The sequence below is a fragment of the Salmo salar genome, chromosome ssa04 (assembly GCF_905237065.1).
Source record: "Salmo salar chromosome ssa04, Ssal_v3.1, whole genome shotgun sequence".
Classification (NCBI taxonomy): Eukaryota; Metazoa; Chordata; class Actinopteri; order Salmoniformes; family Salmonidae; genus Salmo; species Salmo salar.
The window spans coordinates 27955079-27975119 of NC_059445.1; the positions used below are offsets into that span (position 1 = coordinate 27955079).

The window sequence follows — 20041 nt, forward strand, 5'->3', positions numbered from 1 at the left end:
AGCCTACTAGGCCTACTGGTTGTATGAACTAGGGATCTATCATCCCACAACTGTCCCAGAGTCTGTTTGGTATAGGGTATTTCTTTCTAGACAAGGTGACCAATAGAATAGGTAAACCTTTCTACTATGGGGGATAGTAGATTGACAGGCCAGTGATTTTGCTGTTGGTTACTTGTCCTCGCTGAGGAAATGTAAATGTGGACAGTTATTCTAAACATCTTCAAAGTGCACATCAGAATTCAGTAAGAAGGACCGCACATCGTTGCATCCTCGACTTGCATGTTCTGTTAACATTAATTACCATTTTCTAAATGTGATTTCTGTCATTCTGAGCACCATGGGTGGACGACCTAATCAGGTTACACATCCAATGCATATGGGTCCGATAATTTCTCAAAAGTCCGGTCAACTAAAAGGTTGCTGGTCAAATGTCCCCGACAACATTTTCCTAACGGAAACCCTGGTGTGTGTATGTATATGTACCCACCGTTCTGTTTGAGGGGGCTGTCGGGGTTGGGGCTGGGCTTCGGTGCGTCTGGTTTTCCTGTGGAGCAGCGGTTCCGAGTGCGGGTTCCGTTCATATTCTGTTGTTCTCCCGTTCTCCACTCCGGTTCCCTCTCCTGCACTGATGTCACAACCACGCTGTGTTCAGGTAGCCTTTGGGAACAGCGAAGACCAATGTCACTTTTCAATGTCTTTACATTTCCCGCAGCAATTCAACAATCAACAGGGTTACAGACCTGAACGTTCTACTATAAACGACTGCTGGGGGTAGCTAATTAACGGTTGTTTCTTCAATTTAAATCAACCCCAAATCAAAATAATCAAATTCACATCCTGCCCAGTTAGAAAATATTAACGTAAATGTTTTACTTTTGGTCAATGAACAAATGGCCACGATGTGAATAAGGTGCATCACATCTGTGTGGGATGAATAGGTTCATCCCAAGTGTAAGACAAGCAATGACTTATTGAAGATTGTCCTTTGAGTGATGTCAATTTCATTCTCTATAGATTTTACAATTGGAATTCTGCACCAAACCATTTGTCAAGACTAATTTGTAAGTGAGCACCCTTGTCTATCATCTCTATCGATTTGAAGATGCCACGTACCCAGAAACCCCCTCTGTGTTCTTCTTGCGACTCTTCTTTGCCTTGCTGTTCCCGGCTGGGACACCAGCCTCTGTCTTCTCTGCCTTCTTCCTCTGGATTTTACCATCCTCTCTGGTCTGGAGGGAGAGAGAACGAGATAAATATTCAATTCACATTTCCACCCTGTACTGAAGTACTTAGATTGCACACAAAAAAACATCTCTATAGAGCTATAGGAGTAACCAGGCTACAAGCATCAGAGCAAGCTATCAAATAAAGTAATAGCCGATTGATCACCCTATCTCTCTCTCACCTCTAGCTCAGAGTTGTCCCTTTTCGCCGTTGTGTCCCTCTTCTCCGCAAACTGCGAATGTGTACGGAGGCCGCACCCTTTCTCTGTCACGGGGCTGCACAGCAGGAGACCCGGTCGGGGACCTGGGCCCATGGTGACATTGTTGGGGAAGCCGGCCTGCGTTTCCACGGGAAACATAACCGCCGCCGGCCCTTTGCTGTCCTCCCGCTGGGCGGCACTCTGTGGTGGGGCTTCCTTAAAGTGCTGTGTCGTTTTCTTAACGTCGATTTGACAGAGGAACGTGGGCTCGTTGTTGTTGCAGGCGTCCGTGCTCAGGTCGGGTTCCAGGGTTCCCAGGTCGGGCGTTAAGTCTAGCTCCCGCTCTTCCTCGGTCGCCGTGGCGGCCGTCGCCGCTGTGGCGTAGGAGCTGGTTTTGTACTTGCCGTAGTAAACGGACACCTTGTGTTTCTTCTGCGGCTGGGAGGGGGTGGTGGAGGCACCCTTCTTGGAGGAGGAGTTGGAGAATGGCTGGGCCCGGGGGGTGGAGCCGTTGGCCACCGCCGGGGAGCCACGCCCCTTTCCTTTGTCAGAGTTGTGGCAGGTGTCCACGTACGTCTTGCAGCTGCCCTTCATTTTACTGGACATGGACAAAAACAAAAAAAGTAGTTAGAGAGACTATGTGTAAACCCATAACAGTGCATTATCACCAGCTAATCAAATGGGTGACAAGCTTCATTTATAGAACAAAATCAGTTCAGATTTACGTAGATAATATGCAGCTACTTTGACAACATTGCTGTACTGGAGTGTTTTACCAAGAGTTAAATCAAGTACCACTGAAACGTCGAACTTTAATAATGCTTTATATTGGCAACTAGAGGTCTTATATCAGCTGATGTAAGAAGGGCTATATAAATACATTTGATTTGATGTCGACCGATTATGACTTTTCAAAGCCGATGCCGATTATTGGAGGACCAAAAAAAGCCGTTGCCGATTAATCGGACGATTTTTATATATATTTGTAATTTTGACAATAACAACAATACTGAATGAACACTTATTTTAACTTAATATAAACACATAAATAACATCTATTTAGTCTCAAATAAATAATGAAACGTGTTCAATTTGGTTTAAATAATGCAAAAATCACAGTGTTGGAGAAGTAAAAGTACAATATGTGCCATGTAAAAAAGCTAACGTTTAAGTTCCTTGCTCAGAACATGAGAACATATGAAAGCTGGTGGTTCCCTTTAACACGAGTCTTCAATACTCCCAGTTAAGAAGTTTTAGGTTGTAGTTATTACAGGACTATTTCTCTCTATACCATTTGTATTTCATAGACCTTTGACTATTGGATGTTCTTATAGGCGGCACTATAGTATTGCCAGCCTAATCTCTGGAGTTGATAGACTTGAAGTCATAAACAGCGCTGTGCTTCGAGCATTGCGAAAAGCTGCTGGCAAACGGAGGAAAGTACGGTTTGAATGAATGCTTACGATCCAGCTGCTGCCTACCACCACTCAGTCAGACTGCTCTATCAAATCAGACTTTATTCATTATATAATAAACACACAGAATTATGAGCCTTAGGTCATTAATATGGTCAAATCCGGAAACTATCATTTCGAAAACAAAAAGTTTATTCTTTCAGTGAAATACGGAACCGTTTCATATTTTATCCATCTAACGGGTCTAAATATTGCTGTTACATTGCACAACCTTCAATGTTATGTCATAATTATGTACAATTCTGGCAAATTAATTATGGTCTTTGTTAGGAAGAAATGGTCTTCACACAGTTCGCAACGAGCCAGGTGGCCCAAACTGCTGCATATACCCAGACTCTGCTTGCACAGAACGCAAGTGACACAATTTCCTTAGTTTAAATAAATTCATGTCAGCAGGCAATATTAACTAAATATGCAGGTTTAAAAATATATACTTGTGTATTGATTTTAAGAAAGGCATTGATGTTTATGTTTAGGTACACATTGGTGCAACGACAGTGCTTTTTTTTGCGAATGCGCTTGTTAAATCATCACCCGTTTGGCGAAGTAGGCTGTGATTCGACGATAGATTAACAGGCACCGCATTGATTATATGCAACACAGGACAAGCTAGATATACTAGTAATATCGTCAACCATGTGTAGTTAACTAGTGATTATGTTAAGATTGATTGTTTTTTATAAGATAAGTTTGATGCTAGCTAGCAACTTACCTTGGCTCCTTGCTGCACATGCGTAACAGGTGGTCAGCCTGCCACGCAGTCTCCTCGCGGAGTGCAATGTAATCGGCGTTCAAAAATGCAGATTACCGATTGTTATGAAAGCTTGAAATCGGCCCTGCCGATTAATCGGTCGACCTCTATTTGGAACCATATAAAACTGTTGATTTTATGTACAAATATTTGATTGGAAACGGGTCTCTTGTAAAATATATTCCACAGTGTCTTACTTGACTCCGTTGGGGAGTGATGTTGTTGACGGGGCCATTGTCCCGGGACAGGGCAGAGTTGTGGATGCTCCGGGGGGTGGGGCTGGAGAACTGAGTCAGGATGTACTGGGCCTGGTGGAAAGCCATCAGACAAACACCTGCCAGGGAGAAGCTGAGAGGAGAGAGAAAGGATATGGCCGGTTATTCATTGGTGATACCAGTATCAACCAATTCACAAAGTAGTAGACACTGGTAATCTGGTTGGGGAGTCAAAGTACATTGTCTTTCAACCTGAAACCTGTTTTATTTCTGGGGGGGAGAAATCATGAAGCTGTGTATGACATTGGCTTTTCATCACCCAAACTTGGCGCTAAGTTGGTACTGGTCTATGAGTCTCGAGGTGGCACTGACCAGGTGAAGATGAGGGTGACCACCCAGAATGTCTCCTCCCAGCTGGGGCCGGGCACTACTTGGGCACAGAGGGGCAGCATGTGGTGGGGCAGCGTCACGTTGAGGGTGAAGGGGAACGATGAGCCGCGCGACGTCACCAGGGTCAGGTCCCGGATCACCCAGGACGACGTGAAGTCTGGAGTGAACCTGGAGGAGGGAGAAAGTGGGTGGAGAAAGAGAGAGGTGAGGAGAGGGGGAGAAGTTAGAGTAAGATAAGGAGAAAAAGAGAGAGCGAGCAATTAAGGGGGAAAAGAGGAGGGTGAAAAGAAAGTGGGGGAGAGGGGAGACAACCAGAGAGGGAAGAAAGAGATAAAGAGAAAATAGAAGTTGAGACAGTGGGGGGAAAAGGCGAGAAGAAGATGAGGTCAATGAGCATTACAAATGTCCAAAAACTTGATGTCTCGTATTACAAGAAATTATTTACTAAACAATACAAACGTCTTGATGTTTGCGTTCGGACAGAATACAAAAATGATAGATCTACTTTTCTTTCATTACTTTACTTCATGTACCCTTCACTTGAAAGTAACCTGACACATGTACACTACTGCTAAGTTAATACAAAATATGTTGACATAAAATAGGTTCAACAACAATCTACATCCATTCTTCCGACATTTGACTCACGCAATGGTGATCTCGGAGGAGGAGTTGTGGTCCAGGCTGAAGGACCTGCACTGCAGCACCTCGAAGCCGAAGCCCTGGCACTTGTAGCCGTTGATGTTCATGGACGTGACCGTAAGGGGTAGCTCCCCGGCGTTCTCCACCTTGAAGCTCTTCCAGATGGCAAACAGAGGCTTGTTGGTGCGCAGGCCTAGGAGGTAGATGGGAGGAAGAATTTCATAAAGTAGCCTGCCACACACTCTTAAGAACAGTAGGGCAAGACATGGGCTGAGTCCCAAATGGAACCCTATTCCTTTTATAACGCACTACTTTTGACCAAATACTTCACTATAAAGGGAATAGGGTGACATTTGGTATGTCACCAAGGATTAATTAGCCTTGGTAGGAGAACACACAGATAAGGCACGCTTTATTGTCAGTTCAATAAAAATAAAAAAAATCTTCTTTGTGCCATTAAAAGGAGTTTATTAAAGGATATGACAGGTTGTACAGCAGAACTACCACCACTAATAATAAGACAATGATTAAGTAGCCTAGTTTCAAATTCAAGGACGTTACAATAGAGTTTGAATGGCAAATTAACCTGAAATGTATTGAATTCACTTTGCCATTACTATGAAGCACCATCATTTGCCTTGACTAATGAAGTGTATAAGTAATGCATTTAAAAATGAACAAACATCTAATAAGATCTAGCTACATACTGTATACTTAGGGCAGAGCAGTACAACGTATTTAACAATATACCGTTATTCAACACAGACCGAGCCCCTCTTTCCCTAACTATGTTGATGACAATGATGCTGTTTTCACTTTTTTCACTAATGTTACTAACGTAAATCCACTAACGTTCTATTATTACACGTAGTTTGTGTTTCTTACGTCTGCAAACAGCTAGTTTGTCTTTTTTTTGGGCATTTTGGGCCTAAATCTTGTTAGCCGCTAATGCTAATCGCTAGTTAGCTGGCTAGCTAGCTAATAAATGTACTGAGTCAGAGCAAATGTAATTAGCTATACAGGCTGTTAATACCAGTGATGGTGTAGACCTAAATCAGCATGCTGTTTGTGCAACAGTATCTTCTAAATCAAAGAGGAATACGCAAAGCATGAATATCTTAGAAGTAGCTAAGAGAAAACATTCAATGTAGTCAAAGATTATAGGTCCCCCTACATTTACATTTTAGATTTTCGTCATTTAGCAGACGCTCTTATCCAGAGCGACTTACAGAGGTGAATGCATAAATTTCATACATTTGCTTCTTTTTTTTTGTACTGGCCCCCCGTGGGAATCAAACCCACAACCCTGGCGTTGCACACACCATGCTCTACCAACTGAGCCAACTGGAAGGATCGAGGAAACACATATCAACACTTTGGTTCCTACCCTGTCATAATAACTCCTCCCTGGCATTTTCATTTGTTGTCATGTCAAACAACACTGTATTCAAAGTGCCCACTATTATAGTCTAACTATAGAATTTGAATAATCAGTTGTTGCTCTAAATCGCAAGTCAAATCGCAATTGCAACATCTGGTTAAAAATAAGGTCTAGATTGTTTGCCCATATCGTGCAGCCCTACGTGGCAGTGTGGAAATTATTTCAAATAAGAGCAGAAATGTATCAATTATTTTTGGTTGAAGTTGAATTGAACAGTATAAAACAAATCAGAATGGAGAAAGACCCATTGAAATGAGTTAGAATGTATGTGTTGCCAGCCTAGGGTCACATATTACTCATAAAGCAAATGTAAATCTTAAAATATTCAAAAACATAAAATACCACCCTTTTTTTATACCGTGATATGATATTTTGGCCACGTCACCCAGCCTTACATATACTGCACTTAAATATAATCAAACCCTATCATAGATTTTTTTAGGAGTAACTCATTGATTGCCGTGATTGCCACTAGGAGCACAAAATTGATTTTCATCTCAATGAGAGAAAGGAGGATAAATGACAAATATAAAATTAACAGTGGTTGGCTCACCGTCTCGGCACTCCATGAGGGTGGACTGAGGGACATTAAAGCGTAATGAGGCTCCGGGTCCCGGCAGCTTGCCCCCCACCCTCAGCAGCTCCTTGGACCCATGACCCCGCACCATCACCATGTCAAACACTGTCAGATTGTTCCTGAGACAAAGAGAGACAGAGAAAAAAAGAGAAAGAGACAGAGTCAGACTGTCTCTAGACTCAGCTCCCCGACTCTCACTTCCTCGCGCTCCAACAGTAGAGTGACAGACGACACTTGAAAATAATGGCAACTCGAGACTAGACGGTCACCAATGCTGAGAGTCACCAAAACCGACAGCACATGGCACCATACTCAAATCTGGCAAACGTCATTAAAATACCTGGTGCCATCTAGCTTGGCTCCATTATTGACCAAAACAACCACAAACGTGGAATAATATCACGCACAAAGCTACATGTTCACATTGTACTGCAATAACTACTGTAATATCAGTGCTCATATTAAGATCTTGCATGCACGAGAGACTACAACTACTGGTACCAGTATGCAACCACTGGGGGGGGGGGGGATTATTCGCAGTACTGTTTATGTGGTCATTTTGCCTTTGTATGTACATGACAACATGAAAATCAGAAGACTTTTTCTAAGAACGTGTCAAAATGTAGAGGTGTCAATCATAGTGTACCTGATGAGTAGGATGGTGGTGGTGGGTTTGTGTTCGGAGGGGGTGAACACCACGGCCACCTCCCTGCTCTCCCACGGCTGGAGGAGGAGACGCAGCACTCCCTCTCCCCGCACACTCTCCCCGCCCTGCAGACAACACACAGGGTTAATATATCACTGCATGAGCACACTTTATATATAACAAGTATTATTCAACTGCGGTCTCCTGGACAGCTGAAACACTTCTGGGGTTGTCTGTAATCAGACATATCAAGAGTAGGAGTGCTGATCTAGGATCAGGTCTTGCCTGTCCATTTTGATCTAAAAGGGCTGAGACGCTTGATACATACGGCCCCCTGGCTTTCATTCTCTACTAATCATGGACCGATTCAGACCTGGGACACCAAAGCCAATGATTAAAGACGGCATTGGTTTCCCATAACTAGAGCAGTGTTTCTCAATCCTTTCCTGGGGGGGGGTTCACATATTTGTGCTAGCCCAGCACTAACCTGGATTCCCTAGGAGTGGATTGAGAAAATCTGAGCTGGAGTGTCAAAAGAACGGAATGACTAAAATACATGCATCAAAATGCAATAAGGACCAAAGAATAACGCAATAAAAAGACAGCAAATGCTCCATGTTCGCTGCAAAGTTGGTCACTTAGCTAGCTACCCACCGTAGGTCAATAAAATAGCACACTTGGGAGCAGTAAACAATGAGCTCTCAAACATTTCCTGTCATTGTAATCTATTGCTACGGGATGAAATTTCCCCTAGGTACAGAACTAGGATCAGCTTCCCCGCCGCCATTCCTAACCTTAACCATTAATGGGGGAAAGTGTAGACGCTAACCCAAGATCAGCGTCTACACTAGGGCTTGGAACGGCGAGGGACCTTACGAAACAATATCACGATACACAATACTGTAAAGTGCATTTGGAAAGTATTCAGACCCCTTCCCCTTTTCCACATTTTGTTACGTTATAGCCTTATTCTAAAATGGACAAAGTACATTTTTTCCCTCATCAATCTACACACAATACCCCCATAATGACAAAATGAAAAGTTTCTTTAAATTTGAGCAAATAAAATAAAATAAAAAATAAAACATTTTACATAAGTTTCCATTGATCATCCTTGAGATGTTTCTACAGTCCACCTGTGGCAAATTCAATTGATAAACGGAGCAAAGTACAGAGATCCTTGATAAAAACCTGCTCCAGAGCACTCAGGACCTCAGACTGGGGTGAAGGTTCACCTTCCAATAGGACAACGACCCGACCCTATGCACACAGCCGAGACAACGCAGGAACGGCTTCGGGACAAGTCTCTGAATGTCCTTGAGTAGCCCAGCCAGAGCCCGGACGTGAACCTGATTGAACATCTCTGGAGAGACCTGAAAATAGCTGTGCAGCCATCCAACCTGAAAGCGCTTGAGAGGGTCTGCAGAGAATGGGAGAAACTCACCAAATACAGGTGTGCCAAGCTTGTAGCGTCATACCCAAGAAGACTCAAGGCTGTAATTGTTGCCAAAGGTGCTTCAACAAAGTACTGAGTAAAGGGTCTGAAGACTTATGTAAAAGTGATCTGTTTTTAAAAAAAAATTTTTACATTTGCAAACATAAAAAAAACAAAAACATTTTGCTTTGTCATTATGGGGTATTGTCTGTAGATTGATGAGGGAAAAATGTATTTAATACATTTTCGAATAAGGGTGCAACGTAACAAAATGTGGAAAAAGTAAAGGTGTCTGAATACCTTCCGAATGCACCCTATATGTATCACGACTCTATATATATTGAGATTCGATACTGTGATTTTATTGTGATTCGATGTTCCAAACATATTGCTCACATGCGTTTGCTGCAGAGAAACGAGAGAGCCATAAGAAAACAAGTTTTAAAAAGAAGATGGGAAACAAGCTATAGGATGAGAAATACCAGAGTTTTGGCGCAGGTACAGCCGACTAGCGTTAGTTTACGTTAAGTACGTAGCAATTTATATATAAAAGTCGGCAAAAATAATATCACTATACTCTACTGTATTTTCCCCCCCCATCCCTACACCTAATACGTTACAGCAACCCCAGTCCCATAGGCAGACAGTGGAACAGACAAACTACGTCTCCCAGAATGCACAGCATCCTACCTTGTGCTCTGCATGCAGCAGAGTGAACTCTGTAGTGCTGATGTTGACAGAGAGGGGGCTGATATTGAACCTGGAGAAACAGGGGAGAGAGTAGGAGGCCACACAGTGAGACGCCTCATCAATAACACCTACAAGAGACACTCAGAGCTAACTGGTACTAAACTGCAATGTTAAAGGGGCAGTTCTGTCTAAAATCCACAAATATTTACATGAACTGTCCCTTGAAGGAGCGGGAAACTAACGCAAAGGAATTTGTTACAATAGTGTGAAGTGTCTTTCCATTCCTTCCTCTGATCTCAAAACGCACTATAGGTGAAAGCAGTATGGTCCAGTTGTTTCACTTCAGTGCAGATGAAGGAAAGGAGATGAGGAGAGGAAGCCACTATAGACTATTGAGACACACCCAAGGGAGGAGTGCAACTAATGGTGAGGGGTGTCGTCCTTGGGTTTGTACCATTTGGTGAGGAGGTCAAGGGCTTCCAAGGGGGCCGGGTACAGGGAGAGGGCTCTGATCTCCACACACACCACAGAGGAGGAGGGGTTCTTCAGAGTCAGCAGCTTAACCTGGGGGAAAAGTTCAAAGTTCAAAAGACGTATTGTACATTGACAATTGCATTTGGTTTCCATGGCTCACAGCTGGACACATAACAAGACATTGCAATGGAAAAGCATACTCATGTTAAAAGTGTTAGAGTTGAAAAAAAAAAACATTTATCATTACAAATTTCTCAAATCCTCCAACTGCTGCAGGTGAATTGTTGACTAGATGTACCACAGAGCTATTCAACTATTAGTGTGTGATAAAAACATGTTTGGGTTACCTTGCTTTCATTGACAGGGACAGCACCAAAGTCTAGAGGGGACGAGGTCTCCGCTGGTAGTCTTGGCCACCTTTAGTGAACAGAAGAAAATAGGAACTGTAAGTGTATTGTGTGTGTGTGTGTGTGTGTGTGTGTGTGTGTGTGTGTGTGTGTGGCCCACCGCCATTATAAGTGATAGGTGTTAGAGTGACTAGATAATGTATAAGTCACTGAGGGTAGGAAAAATTTTGTGTGTGTGTAGGAGTGACCAGACATAACCTAAAGGAGGGAAGTGAAGAACCGTGTGTCTCACCTGCAGGGCAGCTGGTCTTTGCGGATCTGCCAGCGAGCGCAGAGCTCCGAGGCTAGTCTGCTGTCCAGCATCCAGGAGGAGGAGTCTGGGAGGAGAGAGCGCTGCCACTGGACACGACCTGGAAACAGCCATACAACACAGCCTGAGTGGACCACACACCTGCACACATATCAGTAAAACACACACTGTACCAACAGCAGAGACCAATGACTCATGCATGCACGCCACAAGCGTGTGCGCACACACACACACGTCTCACCTGCTTCTGACAGTCTGAGAGGACATAGTCGGCCACACTCACCCTCCGCTTCAAACACAACATTACCCTGCTGGAGAGGGAACACACAAACACACTCCGTTATTTTTGGCTGAACGAATGTCATATAAATACAATGCCGTTTGACCGTTTGTTAGCTTGGACACACACACACACACACACACACACACACACACACACACACACACACACACACACACACACAGTGCATTCGGAAAGTATTCAGACCCCTTGAATTTTTCCACATTTTGTTACGTTATAGCCTTATTCTAAAATTGATTAAATTGTATTTTTCCCCACATCAATCTAATACTCTATAATGACAAAGAAAAAAGTTTTAAGAAATGTTTGCAAATGAAGAATTATATTACAACTGAAATTTTACATAGGTATTCAGACCCTTTACTCACTATTTCGATTGGGTTCAAGTCTGGGCTCTGGCTGGGCCTCTCCTGTGTTGAACCTTCACCCCAGTCTGAGGTCCTGAGCGCTCTAGAGCAGGTTTTTTTTTTTTATCAAGGATCTCTCTGTACTTTGCTCCGTTCTTCTTTCCCTCGATCCTGACTAGTCTCCCAGTCTCTGCCCCTGAAAAACATCCCCACAGCATGATGCTGCCAACACCATGCTTCACCGTAGGGATGGTGCCAGGTTTCATCCAGACATGACGCTTTGCATTCAGGGCAAAGAGTTCAATCTTGTTTTCATCAGACCAGAGAATCTTGTTTCTCCTGGTCAGAGTCCTTTAGATGCCTTTTGGCAAACTCCAAGCGGAGTGGCTTCCATCTGGCCACTCCAATAAAGGCCTGATTGGTAGAGTGCTGCAGATATTGTTGTCCTTCTGGAAGGTTCTCCCATCTCTGACAGAGTGACCAAGGCCCACCTCCCTGACCAAGGCCCATCTCCCCCGATTGCTCAGTTTGGCCGAGCGGCCAGCTCTAGGAAGAGTCTTGATGGTTCCAAACTTCTTCCATTTAAGAATCGAAGGCCACTGAAGAATGATGGGGGCCACTGTGTTCTTGGGGACCTTCAATGCTGCAGAAATGTTTTGGTACCCTTCCCCAGATCTGTGCCTCGACACAATCCTGTCTCAGAGCTCTACGGACAATTCTTTCGACCTCATGGCTTGGTTTTTGCTCTGACATGCACTGTCAACTGTGGGACCTTATATAGACTGGTGTGAGCCTTTCCAAATCATGTCCAATGAAGTCAATTTACTACAGGTGGACTCCAATAAAGTTGTAGAAACATCAAGGATGATCAATGGAAACAGGATGCACCTGAGCTCAATTTCAAGTCTTATAGCAAAGGGTCTGAATACTTATGTAAATAAGGCATTTCCGTTTTTTTTAAATACACTCGCAAATATTTCTAAAATCCTGTTTTCGATATGTCATTATGGGGTAGTGTGTGTAGATTGATGAGGAAAACAATGTATATAATCCATTTTAGAATAAGGCTGTAACGTAACATTTGGAAAAAGTGAAGGGGTCTGAATACTTTCCGAATACACTGTGTACACACATAGTATATCAGAACAAAGGTGTGAGTGAGCAGATGTTAAACATTAGTATAGAGATCAGAACAACGGACAGTAATAGTGTAAAGTGTGGTTATTCAGGACTCTAGTAGTATGTAATAGACAGTTGTCTATGGCAGTGTTTCTCAGTCCGGGGCGTTTATCCACGAGGTATCTCAGCATATGAGTGCTGATCTAGGATCTGTCCATAAAATCTTATTCATTATGATCTAAAAGGCAAAAGAGGGGGCTCTTTGATTAGTGGAATCAGGCATGTATTGCTAGGGCAGAAACATAAATGTGCACTCCTGGTCTATGGAGAGTATGGAGGAGCGTGTATGCAGACAGTCCCTGGGAGTATTACCTTGGCCAGGGTGGAGTGTACATTATGTGTATGCAGACTGGCATCACTGGTTGTATTACCTTGGCCAGGGTGGAGTGAAAGTGGAGGGGTAGTTTCAGGGCCAGACCCAAGCCAGTGGTCAGGGAGAGGGTGGATAGCAGGTTTAGGGGCAGGCTCCTGTTGAGGAGCTGCAGGGAGAGGAGCCGCCAGCAGCCACCCTGGGGCACTGACACCGCCGCGCTGAAGTTGACCACCTTGACGCACGGGGGACAGACGGTCAGCATGGACATACCGATAGCAAGAGATTCAACTATAACTACGCAGATCTCATTCTCTCATATTTGAACTAGAGACTGATTTCAACCTGGGAAACCAGGCCTGTGAAACTTTGAGAGGCCGAGTTGTGCACCTGTACCAATCTGTATAAAGAAACCCAGGCAAATTACTTCTGCACATAGCTTTTGGGCTGAACTTTGACATTTCTATCGACCTTAAGCAAAAACATCTGGTCGACTTCATAAAAATCCCAACGGAATTCACGGAACCACATTTGTATGACGTAGCCATCTTCTGAGATGCCCAGCGCAACTACAAAAGAAGACCACCACCCCTAACCTTGAGTAAGCCCTGGGACTCCGGGGAGAGGGTGGCGTCCTGGACTGCGAGGGGGAAGTGGAGGGTGTTGGTCAGCCACAGGTCCACGTGGTCTGCCCCCCTCTGCCTCTGTCTCACCTGGAAGAGACTAGACAGCTCCAACCCCCTGGAGAGAGGAGAGACGACCATTGAAAAGTGCTCTGGAGGAGTGAGAGGCACTCTGTCTCTTAAATTGTGTTGATAAGCTAACACCCATTCACTACATTTTCTAGCGATTTTTTGGTTATCTGGATTTTATACTTTGTAAATACAAACTGAAAACGGAACATTAACAAATACACACAGTGAGGGCAGAAAATCCAATTTAAATCTCCTTTTGAGCAGAGTATCTGTATGGTCTTACCTGTGTGTGATGTGGAAGCCAGGGAAAGTGTTCACTGTGTGATTCCCCAGGACCTGTAGGCTAATATGACTGGAGCATCTTCTACCCTGACCTAGCAGAGACCCTGCTGAACACAGTCAACATTGGATTTTAAAAGTAGGAGGTTCCTCTCGGTAGATAAGTTACATTCCAGCTAATACAGGACAGTTGTATTTTTCATAGTGATAGAAGCTAAATACATATCTAGAATGGAATTAAAAGCATATGTGCCTTCAGAAAGTACTCATACCCCTTGACTTATTACACACTTACAGACAAAATTTATTAAATAATAACTGATATTGTCTTGACTCAATAAGTATTCAAGCCCTTTGTTATGGCATGCCTAATCAAGTTCATGAGTACATATTTGCTTAACAAGTCACATAATAATTTGCAGGGGCTCACTCTGTGTGCAATAAAAGTGTTTAACATGATTTTTTAATGACTACCTCATCTCTGTACCCCGCACCTACAATTATCTGTAAGGTCCCTCAGTCGAGCAGTGAATTTCAAACACAGATGAAACCACAAAGACCAGGGATGTTTTCCAATGTCTCTCAAAGAAGGGGACCTATTGGTAAGCAGACATTGAATATCTCCTTGAGCATGGTGAAATTATTAATTACACTTTGGATGGTGTATTAATACACCCAGTCACTACAAAGATACAGGCGTCCTTCCTACCTTAACTCAGTTGCCAGAGAGGAAGGAAATCACTCAGGCATTTCACCATGAGGCCAATAGAGGCCCAGAGTGGAGGTGTCATAATACCCATAAAACATAGTGGTCAAACAGGGAAATGGTCCCAATCATTTCTTCTGCCATTCATTTTTCCCAATAGGGGATTTTAAAAACACTTAAAATAAGGTCTGTGTTTTGTGTAGACTTACCCTGGTGAGATGTTTTCATAACCACGTAAATCTCTTGGACAAGATGACTTATCAATATATCCGCCTCTATTTACTCTCAGAGTCTAAAACGCTAATTAGCCTCAAAGTAGACGTAATGCAAAACTACAAATCCCTGCAAGTCATCTCTAGCTGACACCGTTGCTAACATGTATTGTGTCAAATTAAAAATTACACAAGACAGCTCACAGAATTGTCCATTTCAAGAAATGTTGCAAATGTATTCATTACTACATTTAGTAAATCCAGATTCTTACCTTTGCCTCGATTCGGCAGTCTCGTCCAGATCATCATGGTATTACATTTTTTTTTAATGATAGCTACATTAGTATCTAATTAGCGTTTAATTTTTAGGGGGTAAATACAGGCGAATATATTGATAAAAGTCACCTTGTCCTAGAGAGATTTAAACAGTTATCAAAACATCTGGGTAGGCCTATATGAAACACAGTCCTCATTTTAAGTGTTTCTAAAATCTCAGATGGGAAAAATGTATGGTGGAAAAACTATTGGAACCATTTCCCAGGCAAAACCCTAGAAGAAAACCTGGTTCAGTCTGCTTTCCACCAGACACAGAGATTAATTTACCTTTCAGCAGGATAATACCCTAAAACACAAGGAAAAATCTACAATGGAGTTGCTTACCAAGACGACCGTGAATGTTCCTCGGTGGATGAGTTACAGTTTTGACTTAAATCTACTTGAAAATCTATGGCAAGATCTGAAAATGGTTTTCTAGAATTTTGAAAAGAATAATGGGCAGGTGTGGAAAGCTCTTATAGACTTACCCAGAAAGACTCACAGCTGTAATCACTGCCAATGGTGTTTCTACAAAGTATTCACTCAGTGGTGTGAATACTTATGTAAATTAGATGATTTCTGTATTTCATTTTCAACAACTTTGTAAAATTGTCTAGAAACATGTTTTCACTTCGTCATTATGGGGTATTGTGCATAGCTGGGTGAAAAAAGTCAAGGGGTATGAATACTTTCTGAAGGCACTGTACTACAATACCTTGGGCCTTATTGCTTAAATATACACACATGCTATCAACTCATCAGCAAAATAGGAAAAGATATCACATAGCTGAGTTTTCTTGTTGTAGGTGTGTGGGAATAATTTGATGATGATATATCAAGAGCAATTTGCAGGTTTTCCTTTTCTTTTAAGATATCAACATTATTACCATAAACGGCAAACAGACCCAGTATTTCTCTACCTTGCCATTGAAACGTACCTCTGCAGGCTAGTGTAGCCACTTCTGTGAAGTTTGTCGCTGATGCTCTCAGCAGGACTGGGCTGAACTCCAGAGTGCTGTCCACTTTGGATAACTGTATTTCCTAATTTAAAAAAAAATAGATACAACATAAACTCCTGCATGGGTAATACTGAATACATATTAAATAGACTCCATATGAGTACTCTGCTTGAGTTCGCACAGAAACTTACCTTAACATAAAGTTTCTTTCCTCCTGAATTCAACATATAAATTCCTATTTTTGGCTCCCCTGTAGGACAGAATAAAGACATAATAGGTTAATGACATGTTATTGACAGAATCGAATAAATACTGTTCTACTGCCCAACAAAACACTGAAAAGTGCACTTCTCTCTGGAGCCAGTAGGTGTCACTACACACACAAAATGGATACATCCACCTTAAGACAGTCAATAACAAAGCAATCTTCAGGGCTACTTGACATCCTCTCAGGTACTGTGACTATACTCCATGCACATAATCTAAGAACGTAATGCTGATGCTCTATGATGCCCATCCCAAGGTAGAAGGTAAATGCCCCATCTATCCCATTCATGCATGCCAATCACATCTGTTGTACACAAGACAAAAAATGACTGATAACACTCCTCACAGGTCACTGACTGTGACTGTGACAATAAACTTCAAATTAGATCTAATGTTACTCACTAGGTGGTTTCAGTTTGGTTTGATCTGGACAGTAGCACTAAGTGAAAGGAGGTGATTACGTTTACAGTATGCTGTGATCATAAAAACCTGAGTGCTCTACTCTACAGCAGCAGTGCAGCAGTTTCGTGGGTGAAAGCGCTGAGCTGACACGTCGGGGCTGATTTCCTTGGCACTGGCAATTCCTTTCAACCTCAGGTTTCTCTGCAAGTGAGACTGCGGATGAAAAGTACCTGTGCTACCGTTCACGCTTCACCTCCATCGATTGCGTTGTATTGGCAAACCAATGAATGACCAAACCGTTCACTGGGCTTCACTAAATCCACCGTTTTAGTACCGTTTCACAGAAATAAAATGTTGGAAACTGACATGACCCAGATTAAGTCTACTATTAGATTAAAATGGAAATGAAAACATCCCGTAGTTGTTTATGATGTAGAAGACGGTGGACAGAAGAACAAGGAAAGAACATCTAATCACCCATGTCTGGCCCCTAGTACCAAACTGTAAACAATGGTTGCATCCCAAGTGGCAACCAATTCCCTATATAGTGCACTACTTTTGACCAGAGCACTAAAGGTCCTGGTAAAAAGTAGTGGACTATGTAGGGAATAGGGTGCCACTTGGGACAAACCCAGTGTTAATCTACCATCAATCTACAGGCTACATGCCTGGTGTGATAGGCATATTCTAGCAGGGAGATGTAGCCTACTCTACAGAGTATAGTCCGGCCTTGATAAGAGCACTAATGGTCCTGTGTATGTAATATGGGTTGTGGTAGTGATGAGGATACAGGATGAACTTGCACCAATGGGCTGATCTAAGATCAGTTTTGCCATTTCCCCTTTAATAGTTAAGATGAGAATTTGGGGAAGGACATGTTTGATTCTACAACTAGCTGTGGTAATATGCTCAACGGCACAGCAGTGGTAAGGCTCCCACATCCTAATCAGTGTTTCTCCCAGATGTTTCTTTAGGTGGGGTGCAAAGGTCCCTAAACCCGCAGACTACCAACATCCTGTATTGAAACCAACCAACATCCTAAAATATTTTAAGTTATTCCTAGCTCTCATGCCTTACCCCACCTCCACCCCCAAAAACGAGTCCCCTAGCCCCGACACCCACCGTTGGCGGAGCCGCGGCTCGTCGCTGGGGCGACCAACAGGACCAGGATGTGCTCGATGATGTAGGGCTTGAGCTTGTCCAGGTCAGCTGGGCGTTCTGTGCGTTCTGACAGCCTGATCTGGAGGTTGAGTCGCTGCTCCACCCCGGCCGCATGGTCCTCAATGCTCTGGAAGCAGGACCCCTGGGGAAACGGCAGGAAAGGCATACCAGTTACACAGAGGGAGCAAAGAGGGAGAAAGGGGGAGGGGGTTGGTTGAATAGAGCAAAGAGAGAATGAAGAGGAGTGTAGAAAGAGCGATTAGTGGGAGAGTGGAACGTGGAGAGAGATAGGGGGCAAGAAAGGGGGGACAGAGGGAGAGAACGGGGACAGAGGGAGAGAACGGGGACAGAGGGAGAGACAAATGAGTAAAATTGTGTAAGAAATGTAAACGAGGAAGAGATGAAGAGTGGGAGTATACTAAGAGAGTGTGTGTGTGTGTGTGCATGTACAAACACACACAGTCTATACATAGTCAGCTAGAGGCAGAACTATGGGCAACAGGCTGCTTCTCTCCAGTCTCTCAGCACTGTACCTAACCCACTAACCCTCCCTTTAACCTGACAAGATCAGTATCTTAGGGGTGCAAAGCCCGGCTCAAACCAGGCCTTCTCGTTTTAGGAGTAGGAGTGACTCAGGCCTGGACTTAAACAGACAGCTATCTATCCCTGGCTAGACGCCACAGGACCTGGGCCTACAATAACAAACACCAAGCCCCTGTGGACACAACAGATACACACAGAGTACCGGCCACTTCCTGAAGACGCCATATTAGTGCTTATCCCCCCTGACCATAGGAGTTGGCTATACTTCACAAACAGCTCTGGGACCAGGTTATACCATACTAGAAGTATTCACAAGGCATTATGAACAAACAAACAAAACAAAGTTGGGTTAGGTTTGGGAGATAGAGTGGTGGGTAGGGCTTGCATCATGGTGGTGATTGCGCCACCTGTGCTTAGGGAAGCTCCCGGCCAATTAAAGGTCTCGTGAGGAAGCAATTATGTGCCTAGCAAGTGGTCCCACTGTCCTTGGGGCTTCTTGAGGAACCAGACTGCAGTCAGATATCACAACACCGCAGCTCACTCAATAGTACACATAATCCTTCAAACAATTTCATCATGAGCAATGATTCTGCGGTAAACTTTAGAGCCACAATTCATGTGACATAGGTAATAACTGACTATAGGAGAATAACCCTTGTGATTATCGTGAAGCCAAGAAGATAGTGAGTACACACAGTTAAGGAGTATTCAGCACTCATGCTGACAATAGTTGGAAAAAATAATAAAATAAACAGTAATGGCCATAAGTGCAATGAAAATGCCTGTAATATCAACGCTCAAAGTTATTCTTACAGTTAGCATGGAATAAGGACTTTGTAATTTAAACGTTTTGCCTTTAAAACACAAATAGGTTGTCTCGAAAATATCAAGTGGTCATACACATGCATTTCTGTTTAGTCTGGCATTGTTTTTGTTTAGATTTTGGTCTCGTGTTCATTTTTAACTAATATAAAGCATATTTCAGTCTTTCAATTTACATATTGACAACATTACACTAAAAACGGTGGTTTAAAAAGTAATGAGATGCCCAGTACCTGCGGCTGGCTGTACATGCTCTTGGGTAAACTGCACTCTAGCAGTAGCCCCAGGATAGTGATGTTGGAAGAATCTTCCTGTAACAGAGAACATAGAGTCAATGGTAGAAACTTACAATCAAGGAGGTTGATAACTCAGCCTTCATTCCAATGTTATTTGATGAGATGAATAGCTGGAAAGGTTATGTTGATTAGACTAAATAAATTAAAGACAGTTTCATTACATCCACCACTCTTTTAGATGGAAGTCTAATGGGACTAGTGAAGAAATAAATACAGGCATGTGTAGCATAATTAACAAACTAAACTAATTATGTGAGGTTATATTAAGCAAAACATTGGTAACATACAGTTGAAGTCGGAAGTTTACATACACCTCAGCCAAATACATTTAAACTCAGTTTTTCACAATTCCTGACTTTTAATCCTAGTAAAAATCCCCTGTTTTAGGTCAGTTAGGATCACAACTTTATTTTAATAATGTGAAATGTCAG

At 43.0% G+C, this 20041-nt stretch overlaps 1 protein-coding gene across 5 annotated transcripts in view; it reads right to left on the reverse strand.

Moving 5' to 3' along the window:
• Positions 1–1751: 1751 nt before the first annotated feature.
• LOC106602747 (transmembrane protein 131-like) overlaps positions 1752–20041 on the reverse strand; it is a 79654-nt gene continuing 61364 nt past the window's right edge. The window contains exons 8-25 of one of the 5 annotated variants that reach the window (XM_014195587.2): positions 19548–19625; positions 17911–18091; positions 16311–16369; positions 16099–16201; positions 13932–14037; positions 13550–13694; positions 13015–13188; positions 11100–11124; positions 10799–10916; positions 10507–10576; positions 10140–10249; positions 9686–9755; positions 7561–7685; positions 6891–7033; positions 4903–5089; positions 4237–4422; positions 3847–3997; positions 1752–2021 (exon numbers count right to left, since the gene is read on the reverse strand). In XM_014195587.2, coding sequence (XP_014051062.2) covers positions 2019–2021; positions 3847–3997; positions 4237–4422; positions 4903–5089; positions 6891–7033; positions 7561–7685; positions 9686–9755; positions 10140–10249; positions 10507–10576; positions 10799–10916; positions 11100–11124; positions 13015–13188; positions 13550–13694; positions 13932–14037; positions 16099–16201; positions 16311–16369; positions 17911–18091; positions 19548–19625 — 2034 coding nt within the window. In that variant the 3' untranslated portion in view covers positions 1752–2018. Of the gene's footprint in view, positions 2022–3846; positions 3998–4236; positions 4423–4902; positions 5090–6890; positions 7034–7560; positions 7686–9685; positions 9756–10139; positions 10250–10506; positions 10577–10798; positions 10917–11057; positions 11128–13014; positions 13189–13549; positions 13695–13931; positions 14038–16098; positions 16202–16310; positions 16370–17910; positions 18092–19547; positions 19626–20041 lie in introns of all 5 variants that reach the window. The other 4 variants (XM_014195586.2, XM_014195585.2, XM_014195584.2 and 1 more) reach the window with 4 other exon arrangements.